Source organism: Platalea leucorodia (genome assembly GCF_965183815.1).
Source record: "Platalea leucorodia genome assembly, chromosome: 5".
Lineage (NCBI taxonomy): Eukaryota > Metazoa > Chordata > Aves > Pelecaniformes > Threskiornithidae > Platalea > Platalea leucorodia.
In genome coordinates, this window is record NC_138827.1 from 27,589,231 (window position 1) to 27,602,788 (window position 13,558).

Below are 13,558 nucleotides of genomic sequence, written 5' to 3' on the forward strand. Positions count from 1 at the left end.
TGAGTAGCAGTGTTCCAGAGCTCCATGGCTGCTAGCCGTGGGCGGCAAGGTGTCGCAGTGTGTTCGGATGTAACTCCAGCAGCCTTCTAAATCGAGAGGTTGAAATGCGTGATGACTGGCTCTGTAAGATCATTTGGGTGAATGTCTTTCAGGCAGTTCTATGACTGTTTCCTTAACAAAATGTATTGTGTAAAAATTTTAAGCCTAATATAGAATCATAGAATGCTTTGGGATGGAAGGGACCTTGAAAGGACATCTAGTCCATCCCCCCTGCAGTTGGCAGGGGCATCTACAACTAGATCAGGTTGCTCAGAGCCCCATCCAGCCTGTCCTTGAATGTTTCCAAGGATGGGGCATCTACCAATATTTCTTAGATCTGTTATAGTAGAGCATCGGGATCTCACGTACTCTGTTCCGCAAAACAAAAACCCCCTTTCTTGCCTTGAAGAACTTAATAGCGACTGTGGAGTTATAACTGAAACACAAAATGAATCTACCAATTTTTTTTCCTCTTTTTGATAGCACTCTTAGTAGCAGACTAGTCTCTGAAGTCTCTCCAAAATACTGGTTAACGTACTAGAAAGATTCTAACGTTTAAGGTGATTTTGGCCAGCCTTTGGACAAAAAACTGTAATGTAGCTCTAATTTGTGTCCAGCTCCTTAGTGAGATGCTCTTAGCTGCTCTGTACTCTAACTTTCACTTTTCCTCTCCTTGAGTTACTCTGAAGAAAGTAACTATTTCTTTCTCTAGGTAAAATAAAGAATTCTGAATCAACTAAAGAACATACTTTGGAAGCTGATTATTTAGAAAACACGGCTGTTATTGATGAATCTAATCTGACAGCTGAACAGCAACTAGGATTGAAACAAGCTGAAGAACGTCTGGAAAGAGATTATATCTCCCGACTTGAAAAAGTAGGTTGAGTTATTTATCAGATAAAAAAGAAAATGGGTGTCTTCTTTCATTATCATCACCGTATTTCTGGTTGGGTGGTATTTCTGCTACAGCCTGTTGCCTCTGTTTCTTTCTTCTTTATAATGAATCACTTTAGTGACCTAAGATACTATCCCTAGTAGTTGACATTTATCATGGCAGATGATACGGATTGGAAACTTAGTGTTCCTTTGGTGGCACATGTAGCCTTTGTAGAACAGTATTTTTTTAATCCTGCAAACCTAAAGGTTTACAGTTCCGTTACTTACCTAAGATTTTCTAGAAAGTCTGGTTACCTGGAAACTCAGAATACAGGATCGAAAGGAACCTTGTGCTGTCTTCAGTATATTAGCCTTCTACCAGTCCAAGTCACCTATATTGAAGATGACTCCTTAAAGATGTTAATCTAAACTGTTCTTAATATTATCTCCAGTGAAACAAATTTCAAAGTCAGTATAGGTAACACAGAAGTTTTTCTTAATGTCTAATGCAAGGGTCTCTGGCAGCATTTTAATCCCTCATAGGTTGTCCTAGGAAAATAAACGTAAGTTTATTACATTTTTCAGCAACTTTCTACACATTTGAAGATCATTACCATTCCTGCGGTCTTAACTTCTTTAGACTCACTCTTTGGTCTTTGGTCTTAGGGGTTTTTTAGTTAGTGGTTCATTCTTGTTGCTTTTCTGTAGGCATCCACCGTGTAACTGGTATCCAAAATTGGACATGCAATTTCAGCTGAGATCTTACATATAAAGAGGAAAGCTGACTTCATCTGGCTGAAATACGTCATTTGTGTTTAACTTCTCTGCTTTTTTAGCAGGAATAGGATGTTGGCTTGTAGTTTGACCAGCAATGATCCTCATATCCTTTTCTTAAGAAATGCTCAATCAGGTGTTCCCAGCCCTGTATTATTTGCAGTTGATAATACCGAAGGAGGAATAATACTTTGCTTTGATGTTATTTAATTGTAGGTTATTTATTCCATTTCTCTAATTTGTTGTGATCACTGAACTTTTGTCATCTTATGTCTTCTGTAACCTCTCCCAACTTCGTATCTTTCGCATCTGTGGTCAGTGCACCCTCTATTGCATATTCTAAGTCTTCAACAAAAATATGAATGTTTCTGACCCCAGAAGGACCCCTGTTGAAAAGTACTTGGCACGTGCTTTTAGACTGGTGGTGAACCAGTCTAGGTATGTGTGCTCTGAGGACAGTTTTCTGAGCAGTTTTGCTCCCACCTTACTGTTCTTTATTTAGATAGTATTTATGGTCTCCTTTTGAGACTGATACTATGACAAGTGACAAAAGCTTTGTAAAATTCAAGATACAACAGCTGCTGCTGCTTCTTCAAGCCCTATGATTTTATCTTTAAAAAAGCAACCCTAAAATTGGTTTAGTGCAGTTTGCTTATAGCAGATCAGTTTTTCACCTATGACCTGTTTTTTTTTTTTGCTATGTGCTTATTAATAACTTAATTTATTACAGTATTTTTCTGGATGCTAATTTTGACTGATCTCTAAATCCTTCGCTCATCCTCTTTAGCCTTTTAAAGATATTCTTAAATTTCACTTTCCTAGTGATCTGGAACCTTCCCATTCTCTGAGTTTTTTAAAATACAACTGGCTCTGAGATAGATTAGCTCCTTGAATACCCAAGCACAAATTTCATGAGGCCGGGCTTGTTTGGATGCTTCTGTCTTACTCGAGTAGTAGTCTGTAGCTTATTTTGTCTTGCTCTTTTGAGTCCTTGCCCCTTTCATTGGTGTTAAGCATAACTAGATGATTAAAAAGGCTTTACAATAAAGGCAAAATAAAAGGTGTTACGTGATTCAACTTTTCTGGCAACATCTGTTCACATAATACTGCAGATCAGTATTGTAAAGAAATACTCTTTTTTTTTTTTTTAATATAATTATTGCTGATATTCCTTCAGTTTTAGAAGAGTGGTAAAATATTTTTGATCTACTTCAATCATCAGGTATTGAATACTTGAATCTTCCGAGCTAGCCAAGTGTAACTGTCTATAAGTTGTTTTCCAAATGGATGTTTAATTTCATCGTACTAGGTATCTGTCTCATAGAAAATAAGGAAGAAGGGAATTAGTAATAAAAGCATAATGACCATTTCATTTTAAACTGGTATTTACTCTGCAGTTGGAGGGTATCAGACCTTTTTGTTTTCCCCCAAAAGCAAAAGATCAAACTCAGTAACTGGAAAAACTTGCTCAAATTTAGCAGTGGTTTAGGTTTCCGTGTAGGAAGTCAAATTTGTTTAACTGATCTATAGTCCACCTCAGTGTCTTAAAATGGTGTTCTCTGTTCATTCATTGTTATGTCGCTGTTTAAACATCTGGTGTTTTCAGTATACTTTTCGGTTTTAGTAAATATAGATGTATTAGAATTAGGATGAAAATGTTACATAGCGTTTTTCTCTCCCAATTATAACTGCTAGCAGTTATTGGAAAAATGCTAACAAGTGTGGAGGAAAACAAAGGCTTTTTATTGGGGCCCTTTTGTCTTTGCAGTGAGGATATCAAAAGGTTTCTAATCTCTATATCTGGGTTTTATTAGAGCAAGAAAATAAAACTGCAGGATGAGACAGGTTAAAGTGGAATATTCACGAACAACCCCTCATCTTTGCAGAGGTGGTCCTTCCTGCCTGTTAGTCTAATAGTTCTCAGTGGTTTCCTGGTTGAATAAACTTCACAGTATCCCCTCTTGGACCCTAGGAAAATAGTGATTCTGCACCCCCTTGCCATCATCTCCTGAGGCTTGGCTGCTTCTTGCAGACTCTCAGGGTCTCCCAGGTGACAGCTCTCCATTTGTGTATTCCAGCTCTCCCAGCCTATCTGTACAAAAAGATGCTTGTTCTTCATGTTTCTGCAATTCTGAGCATCCCAAATTATTCATCAAAATGGAATAATGTTATGCCTTGTCAGAGGATCCTACCTTATCCAGAATATAGTCATCAGTAAGTCAGAAGCAGGCTATCTTCCTCCTTGATGGCCAGCCGCACCCTTTTTAATGGAACAAAAAATGCAGTACTTGCACAGTACGCTGTGAATATGCTAGCCAGACAACAACACCATCTGTCATAACATGTATAGTAGGTAATATGATGAATACTTCACATTTTCTCATCAGAGAAAGGAGGATAGATGCTGAGATTTAATAAATCCATAGTTATTAAAAGCTTGAGCTGAGAAGGGAATGGCTTTCTGGCCTTTAGGTCAGCCTGAAGAGGCATGAACTCTTCAATCTTAATCTTGCCTCATTAAAATTTCCTGAGAGGTGTAAATGTTTAAGTCATCTCACTTCCTTTCCTCGCTTTCCCCACTTGTCATATGGGTAAAAAGCCATTTCGACTGTGTTTTTTGAAGATTACTTCATGTTTGCAAAGCACCTTGACATTACAAGTGTTACATAATTGTTAAATACAGTTTATTGTTCAAAGAATTGAGTTTTTCAGACACTATTGGCAGAAACATTTTCTTTTAATCTATGGCCATTTTTCCTCAGCGCTCCCCAGAATACACCAACTGTCAATATCTATGCAAGCTCTGCTTAGTTCACATTGAAAATATCCAGGGAGCTCACAAGCATATTAAAGAAAAACGTCATAAGAAAAATATAATGGTAAGTTAACAAATAAAATTTTGACTTTTTTTTTTCTTCCCCCCCCCCCTTTTAAAAACAAACAAACAAAAAAATCTTTTTGTTATGTGGTATGTTTTCTTTGGTCATCTTCATTTAGGTGAAAGTTTGTGTGCTGAGCAGAGATCCAGAAATTTCTGTTGTTCATTTTCTGTTTGAGAGGAAGGGCTTGATGATCTGTCCAGGCAGAGAGGAAGGAACATTTTTGGTCATTGCTTCTGAATTAGTGTCTGAGTAGTGGGCAGTTCATCATGCTTTTAGTAACAGAAGGCAAGGTAACTTGGGTGAGAAACATACTTAGTTTTTCTGTTTCTTCCAAAAAGAATATCATTGGTAGCAAGACCTCCAGGGACTGGAGGTGGGGTTGGGAATGTTGGGTTTTTCTGTTTTTAATCTTTTGTCTGACTTGTGAGATTTTTATCTACATGCTTTCTGTGATGGGTAAGCAGAGGGGATAGTGTGTCTAGACTGAAAAAAAAGAGAGTTAAAGTGGGGAGGGATTCAGTTCCTGAGTCACTCATCATCTCCCTGGGTTTATGTATGTGTTTAATACGAAAAACAGTTATAAGGTTTTCAAAGAGAAAAACAGTTTCCTTATCAGATACCATGATGTTACTGTTTGCTTTGCTTTAAAGAACTGTTACATGTGTGAAATCCAGTAAATGGCGCGCAGATGTTCTTGCCAACCCATTTTTTGTAAATGTTGATGAAGAGCTACAAATTCCCAAGTATCTAGGGTTTTGTGATTCAGATGGTTAAAATTACTCTTCCTACAAGCATTGCCCAAAATTCAGTCAATTACTGCTGTGTCCATGTATTTCGTACCATACTTCTGTTTGTAATTAATGCTCTATCATATGAGCAAACCATCACCTGGAAAACTCTGAATCCCGTAAATCCTTTACATCTCAGAAAGTAACATTTTTGTATTATGTTCAGTTATTATTGATAAAGGATTCTAGTTCTCTTGCTGTCTGCTAAATTGCATCATGGAAAAAAAAAATTAATAAAATGGCAACAAACCAGCCCCGTGTTTGATATGGAAGCACTTTTTTACCATGCTTTTCATGTGGGCATGGAGATAAGAATTGAGGAATGAGGTTTCTTTACCACTGAATGGAAATGCTAGAGGACAGGGAGCGGTTTCAGTTTTTAACACTTGTCTTCAAATAGCTTTGTGTTGCGTGCCACAATACGGTGATAAGAGGTATGTAACTGTCTAAATGTTCCTTCATAAAATACACCTATTTACGGCTCTAATTATGAGATACATGACTGTCAGATAGGCTTAGCAGCAGCTGTGGCTTCCCCACTCAAGAAAAACCCTAAAGCAGTGACATTAAAAAAACCACAGCCCTTTAAAAATGCATATATTCTTTCTTATGTTAAGTTTGTTCAAATAAGAACAGAAGAGTTGAGAGGTGCAGCCTAGAACTAACCAAGCATTTTCATACTGGACTGTGTTTTCTTAGTGCATAATTATTTTCTGGTTAGTATTTATTTTTGTTGTCAAGTCACAGATTTCATTTCGTTGATGAATTTGTGGAACAGGTGATTGTTGTACTTACTCCCAAATTACTTGATTATCTGACATATTTCTTGCTATTGGATTAAATCGATTATAATTTGATGCACTAAAAATAGCACTTTCTGGGACCAGCTGTTTAGGCAGCAATGGGACTCAACTTATCAAAATTTCTTGGAGCTAGGAATACTTTTTCTGCATCTGATCTCTTTACTTCAAGTACAATCCACTCTGAAAAAATCTGTGTGACTCTAGAAATACTTTCTCAGCTCAGTTACTTTTATTATGTAGGAACAATTACAGCTTTTCAGTTCCTTGGATGAATTCTGTTTCAGAACTGTCAGAAAATGTGGTTCAGGAATGTAACACAGCAGATTTCCTCCCCAGTTGCCAGCTGTGAAACAACATGTTCTCTTTTAAACACTGAGCATCTACTGTCATTTCTGTGAGCCACACTAGTACATTCGCCAGTTAGGCCAGGCAGAGCTCCTACCTTTGAAAGTGTTTGGTCAGGACACCATGTAAATAGAAGAACACAAACAGCAAACAGTATCTTCTAATATCATGCAATAGTACAAGATAACCTTTTTCTCTTAAAGTATCAGTTTTTACTTTTATCATCCAACAATTATTCAGGAAAAACAAGAAGAAAATGAGCTGCGTGCCCTCCCACCCCCCTCTTCTGCACAGTTGGCCGCTCTGAGTTTTACACTCATTGAGGCAGCAAACGAACAAGGCATATCAGATGATGACTTCCGAATTCGTCAAGAAATCGTAAACGAGATGGAGAAAATTATTCAACAGCCCTTACCAGGTATTCATAGTATTATCCATTTTCTTTAGGTGAAAATTTTTCTTTTTCTTTATTTTTCTTTATTATGATACCTTCATTAATGGTGAATTAGTGCATTTGGGGTTAAATTATCTTTATATATACAATATTAATATATACAGGCATTTTAATACAGACTGGAAGTTGATTTAAAAGGAGCTAACAACCTACAAAAAGAGGAAAATGTGGTTGTACTTGTTTTCGCTTCTTTCTGGTATGTGTTTATTGGAGCTATTGGTCCTCTTTTAAAGTGGTGATTTCTGATGAAGATTGGAAATTTCCAGGACACGAAATATTTCCTTCCTGGTCATGTTTAAAGCCTCAGCCACTGAAGATCTCACTCAGGCTCTAGTCCTACAAATCTTTCCACCTATACCTTACCTGGCATTACTGAATATCTATGGCTGTTACAGTCGATGATTTTTTTTTTTTTTTTTTTTTTTTTTTTTCTTCAAGTGCACTTAATTAAACTAATATAAATGTGGCAGGAGGGGAAAATGAGGAGGAGTTTGAAATGTATTTTTTTCCTACTAGTCCTTCAGTTGTTTATAACATCTTTCAGGGCAGATAAAAGTTGTATGAGGTAATTTTTTTTAAAGCATAGTTTTAGGGAAAAAAAAAATTAGACCTCAGCTATGAGTGATTTTGGTAAGCATATGAGACTTTTTCAGTACTTAATTGTGATCTGAAATATCTGCAGGTACTCATCAGTAACTGTTCATTAAAACAAGTCATTAAAATCAACAAGCGTTATTGCTTAACAGGTATTTCTTCTCACGTATGTTTATGGTTAATGGGACCTAAAATGAGGAGAGGTGTACTTTGAGATGAACTATAGCTTTCCAAAGTCTCTGGAATTGCCTTAAATGGGTCAAAATATTACATTTACTTAACCATGTGTAAATATCATACCTCATCTGCCTTTTTATTGATGGAGTGCTTTAAGTTGATTAAAAATAATAATTTAGGAAAAAAAAAAGTCTGAGTAGGTTGAACTTTTAGTCCCATTTTTTTGCTTCAGTGGGTCAGTAAAGTTCAATGCATTAATAAAGCTTGTAAAAATTGTCTGGATAAGTTGCATGATAGTTTTCCCTCCTCCCCCATCAGAAGTACGGTATGTTACTTCAATAGGACATGTTAAACATTCAAATCCAATTTATACAACTGTTGGAAAATAAAATAATATAAATAATATAACAATAAAATAATCTTTGACATTTGCTTCTTTGCATTGATTTCCCATCATCTACTATAGTTAATACACTGGGAGTTTGAGAGCTGATTTTTGAAGCTGCAGTAATGTTGACATTATGTTAACAATGTTTTTCAGTGACTCTGAACAGAGGAAAGTATGAATCTCATTGACAAAAAATAAGTTTTCAAACTTGTAATTTAATCTGTATTGAAGCTGGGTTAATATTCTATACTGTCCTTTTATTTGCTCTATAAAAATTCAGTAGTAAGAAAGATTTTGTTTGTTTGCTGCAGGATGGTCAGCTTTAGTTTTAGGAGCTATATCAAATACATGCTTAAACTAAGGTGCTGAATAGAACAGAGGCTTGTAGGGTGGAGGTTTGCTAATCTGTTTGCTCTATAATATTGCCATAGGTGGCTCCTAGTGCAAACTTCTGTTCTGACAGACTATTGAGTGTTCCACTGATAGTATATTAGCATAAGACAAAGCAAAGGAAATTACTACTTTTACATAAATACTCATGAAAATTACTGTGTTACTGTTACTCGGCTGGCTGACTTGTTTGGACTGATGATCTGATGTGGAGGTGGAGTCTGTAGTAGTAAATGGCAATTTGTTATTCCCTTTTCAAAGCCCACGGTATTTTAGTGAATGTGTTTTCCTAAGTTGTAAATTAGGAAAAAATTAATTCATACACAGTGTAGAAAACATGGGATGTTCTGACATGAGTTTCTCTTGAGCTCACATTAGAACTATGCAAAAATTCTTACTACTATGAAAAGCCATTGGAAGTAATTACAATGTATTAGTCTTACTATTATTTATTCATTTATTTATTTACCATACAGAAATTCCTTTTCAGAGGGCTAGTTTCTAAGTAGTGAAAAATAGAGAAAGGTTTGTTTGAAGCTGTGTATGTGTAAGATTTATTTTCTCTTTTAAGAATTATTTTGTTGTGGTTCTGTTTGAGAGGGTTTGGTCAGAACACAAATAAAGGTGCTAAGAAAAAATGCAAGGAAAATCCTCTTCTCTGTGAGGCTGGTTGAACACTGGCACAGGTTGCCTAGAGAGGTTGTGGACCCTCCATCCTTGGAGATTTTCAAAACCCAACTGAACACAGTTCTGGGCAACCTGCTCTAGGTGACCCTGCTTGAGCAGGGTGTTGGATTTGGAAGGGATGAGAATAGTCTCAATTTTCAGCTGACATAAATATGTCAGAGCCCTAATATATATTACAGGAAGGTTTTCATCTACAGAAATTATATCATGAAGTGGAATAAATTATTGTTTATGGAGTGGAATGACATTTCTCATGATATTATTACTGAATAATTACTTTCTAATTAGTTTAGATCAGTTATACATCTTTGCAGGTAAGGAACTGTATTAACTATAAAAATACCTACTAAATGGATACTGTACTTTGTGTCTTGGATTGTCATGAATTCACGTGCATGTTTCGTAATGAATTGTGCATAGGAACTTGCTAATGTAATTAATAGATTGTAGCACATATAAACATTTTTTGTGACAAAAGCGTATGAGGCAACAAAGAATTCTGTAATTGGCTAACTGCTGCAGTGAAATCAAGCTGTAGTTAACAAAACCTGTGAAATAAAATCCCGCACTGAGATCGTGACAGTTATTACTATTTTATATTTAATTTTATATCAAGAACAAACAAAATTGAAGCTGCATTGCAAACGTTAAAACAGCTAGAAAAAATTTTGGACGTTTGGTAATTGCAGTCTTTAAATTATCCCTTTTCCTGTGATGCTGTGTTATGGAAATGACTAACCTTCACAGGAGCGAGAAAGTGGTTCAATATTCATTAATCTGGGAGTACCGCTTGGGAGGTACAGCATCTAAAGCAAGGTATGTGTCAGTCATTAAAGAATAATTTATTTACTAGCTGTTAAATAATTACGTTTCTCTCTCTTCCAGACTGTTCACTGAGGATGTATGGCTCCTGTTTAACTAGATTTGCTTTTAAGACCAGCGATGTTAACATTGATATCAAATTCCCCCCTAAGGTGTGTAGATATTATCTTGTATTAACTAAGACTGTTTTTTAAATCAAGGCCATCAACATTTATTTCTGCTCCATAGCCTTCATCTTCTATTGGGGCAGATGGTGTTAGAATAGCACAAAGCATATAATCTTTGATTTGGTGTTAGGTGTGCTATGAATCCAGTTGATAAAGTTTTCATTGCTCATTAGATAACTTTAATTCTGTTTTTTTGGACAATCTTATGCTAGTCTTTGGGGAGGGGGGGAGGATGTTTGTTTGTTTGTTTGTTTTTTTATTTTTTGAATAAGCATTGAAACAATATAAAAATAGTTGGCTCTGGATAAGTGTGCTTTTATGTGCTCGTGATTCAGACAGTAAAATCTTGTAGGTCTTCATTCCCCCTTCCCCTCCCGCCCTTTTAAAGGTGGGGCTAAAAGTGACAATTTTCCTTTTATGTTTTAGTCACTTGCAAGTAGGTGTCACATCCCAGTTTACAGTTTACTGTGCTACAAAAAAATCCTGCAGAGCAGTATAGCTTGCCTTTAAACATCAAAGTTGTTTGTTCATGTTTAGTATGTGATATTAGCAGCACGTTCTTGTTAGAGGCACAACTGCTGAACTTGCTCTTTTTTTGACTGTACGTGTTACAGTGAAATTCAAGATACCTGTTTTGGTTACATACTTACACATCACATTTTGAAATGATGCTGCAGTTAGGAAGCAACACTGAGCCCTTTTTCAAACAACTGCATGTGGAGCGTACCATGTTACTTTTTCACAAAAGCTCAAAGGTGGTGCTAATTTTAGTTTTTCTTTGAACTGTTTACAGCTTATCTTTGAAACACCACTTAAGTTGATTTCTGGGGAGAAAACACGTTTTAAAATTATAGGCTTTAAAAACCCTTGGGAAAGTACTGACATTAAATTCTTTATTGTTGTACGTTTCTAGTAGCATATGTTGACATTGAAATTGTTGACTATATGGCAAGTATTTTGTTTTAACTTTATGGAGTCCATTAATACAGAACTAGAACAGAAGCATTAACTAAAAAAGCTGTAGGCTAAAAGAAAGCTGGCTAATATATTTAGTAGTACCTGTTTTCATGGTGCGGACAGATACAGTTAACTTTTCATTAATACTGACACATGATTTCACTTTTGTGAAAGAACATACTGTTACTGGTTGTGCAACCTAAGTAGTTTTAAACAAAGCGTAAAATAAAATAGGTTAGTCTGAATAATGTAACCTGCTCTACTTTTGTCGTTTTAGATGAGTCAACCAGATGTTCTGATACAGGTGCTCGAAATCTTGAAGAGCAGTGGTGAGTTTTAGTTGCATCTCATTTCTATTTAATTAATATTCCAGCTGCTGTTCAGTTGTTTTTATGCTTGATTTTTCTGTAAACTTGTAAAAATGGATTAGTTTTCAACCAAAGTATCTGAAGTGTTTTTATGAATGTGATTTTTATGAATACCAGTGCTTGTGTGAGAGATGAGAACCTGCAGCAGGAGAATGGCAGCCCAGGTAGTCCAGTTCAGATTACCAGAATTTATGGTAATAGTGTTAGATGCCAGGTCGAAAAGTATTTAACTTTGTAGGAGAAATTCTAAGCAGTAAACCCAAAAGCCACTTTCCACTTGCATGTGAACATTGGTGAGAACTATTAGAAGACTTCTGAAACTTGTAGCCTCCTTGTTCTGTCAGGAGGTCATCTAACCCTGTAATCCACACATCTTGAACCAAGTGACACAAGTAGCATTGCATTTTTGATCCTTCAGGAAATTTTGATAGGTCAGCTCCATAAGTGGTTCTCAAACTATCCTGATAGTTTGTCAGAGATTTAACCTTGTGTCTTTTGAATGTTGTAAAGACAAAAAAGGTTCTAGAAGAGATACCAGCCCAGTTTCCTGACAAGGGTTTTCTTTTTTCCTGCTGGCTGTGTGACACTGGTGGTGAGCATCAGAAGTAACCAGAAAATATTGCTTACTCATTAGCTACGCAGCACTTAATTTGAGTTGTTCTGTAAAGGCATGGTATAAATGTAATAGTTTTAAAGACACAGTTGGGAAAACTGTAAAAGACTTTCATACATAATGTCTTTTTTTTTTTCCTTGCTTAGCTGTCTACTCAGATGTGGAGTCAGATTTCCATGCCAAAGTTCCTGTTGTCTTTTGCAAAGATGTTAAAAGGTACATGTCATTGATAAGGATTTTTAATGAGATACCGGTTTCTACTATGCTTGATAGCAGCTGCTTGCCTGCACTCTTGAAAAGAAGTTTTACTGTAACATTTAGCTAACATTCATGTTAAAGGAGAATTGCTTTTTCACGAAAATACAATCTAAAAAGAAAGCTTAACTTTGTTTTTGTACCTCATAGAGCTCATTAGTTGTAGGAGTCTGAAAATACTAGTTCTACTTTTAGTTAAATAGGCGAAAAGTGGAATGGTTTTCAGTTGATATTTAAAATTTCTGCCAGCAGTTTAATCCAAGGCTTGAAAAACATTTTATAAGGTACACATTACCAGTAAGGACACATCATCTGACAATTTCAGTAAATTCCTAAGAAGTAGCAACCTCCAAAATGACACATGGTTGCTGTATGATGTCCACATTGCTTTGACTGGCTAGAGGTACATGATTGAAACTGTGGAGAAGTAAATGAAACAAGGGTAGGCATATCTTTTCCTGTGTTTGTAGATTATGCAAATGCCTTGTAAGTACTAAGAGAATAGAAATAATTATTCTAAGAAGCAAACCAAAAGTTTTTAGAGCAGCTGTTTTGTGGACTTACCAACTCTTAATGTGGAGCAGCTTGGGGGGTTGGTTTGTTTATTTATTTATTTATTTATTTGGTATGTGGAAGATATACATGGAGTTTGAGTTGTTAAGATTGCACGGTTAAGTAATGGCAGAACTTAGAGCAAATTCTTAATGCTGTTTTACATTTTTAGCTGTAATAAACTTCTGTAAGTTCTAGATCCAACTGATGAGTTAATAGTAAAGAAAATGTGATTATATTCTGTAGCTTTTGTTTAAAAAGTTCAGGTTCTTACATAGGGGAGACATTGATGCATGTTTTTATTGTGGTGGATGTGATGCCCCATCTCCCCCCTGCCCCAAGCATCATTTGTATACACAAGGTAATAACTGTTTGTATCTGTTTTACATTTGTAATTACAGCGGTTTGACGTGTAAAGTAAGTGCTAGAAATGATGTGGCTTGCCTTACAACTGACCTGCTGGCTGCACTTGGTAAACTGGAGCCTGTCCTTATTCCCTTGGTTTTGGCTTTCCGCTACTGGGCTAGAGTAAGTTTATAAATATTGTGGATAATTAAATATGGTTATTTCCTCCTCTTAAGTACTGCATACAATGTAATGTATAATATACCGTGGATATGTTTGTAG

General features: G+C 36.0%; 1 protein-coding gene across 4 annotated transcripts in view; it reads left to right on the top strand.

The window, feature by feature from the left end:
- The window catches only part of TUT4 (terminal uridylyl transferase 4), a 50,028-nt gene that overhangs the window by 10,516 nt on the left and 25,954 nt on the right, over nt 1-13,558 (top strand). For 3 of the 4 annotated variants that reach the window (XR_014228212.1, XM_082312314.1, XM_082312316.1), the window contains exons 3-9: nt 752-915; nt 4,452-4,568; nt 6,748-6,925; nt 10,083-10,171; nt 11,421-11,472; nt 12,271-12,340; nt 13,333-13,459. Coding sequence is in view for 3 of the 4 variants with exons in the window: in XM_082312314.1 (XP_082168440.1) it covers nt 752-915; nt 4,452-4,568; nt 6,748-6,925; nt 10,083-10,171; nt 11,421-11,472; nt 12,271-12,340; nt 13,333-13,459 (797 nt within the window). In the remaining variant the exon portion in view is untranslated. The remainder of the gene's footprint in view (nt 1-751; nt 916-4,451; nt 4,569-6,747; nt 6,926-10,082; nt 10,172-11,420; nt 11,473-12,270; nt 12,341-13,332; nt 13,460-13,558) is intronic. The other variant, XM_082312315.1, reaches the window with a different exon arrangement.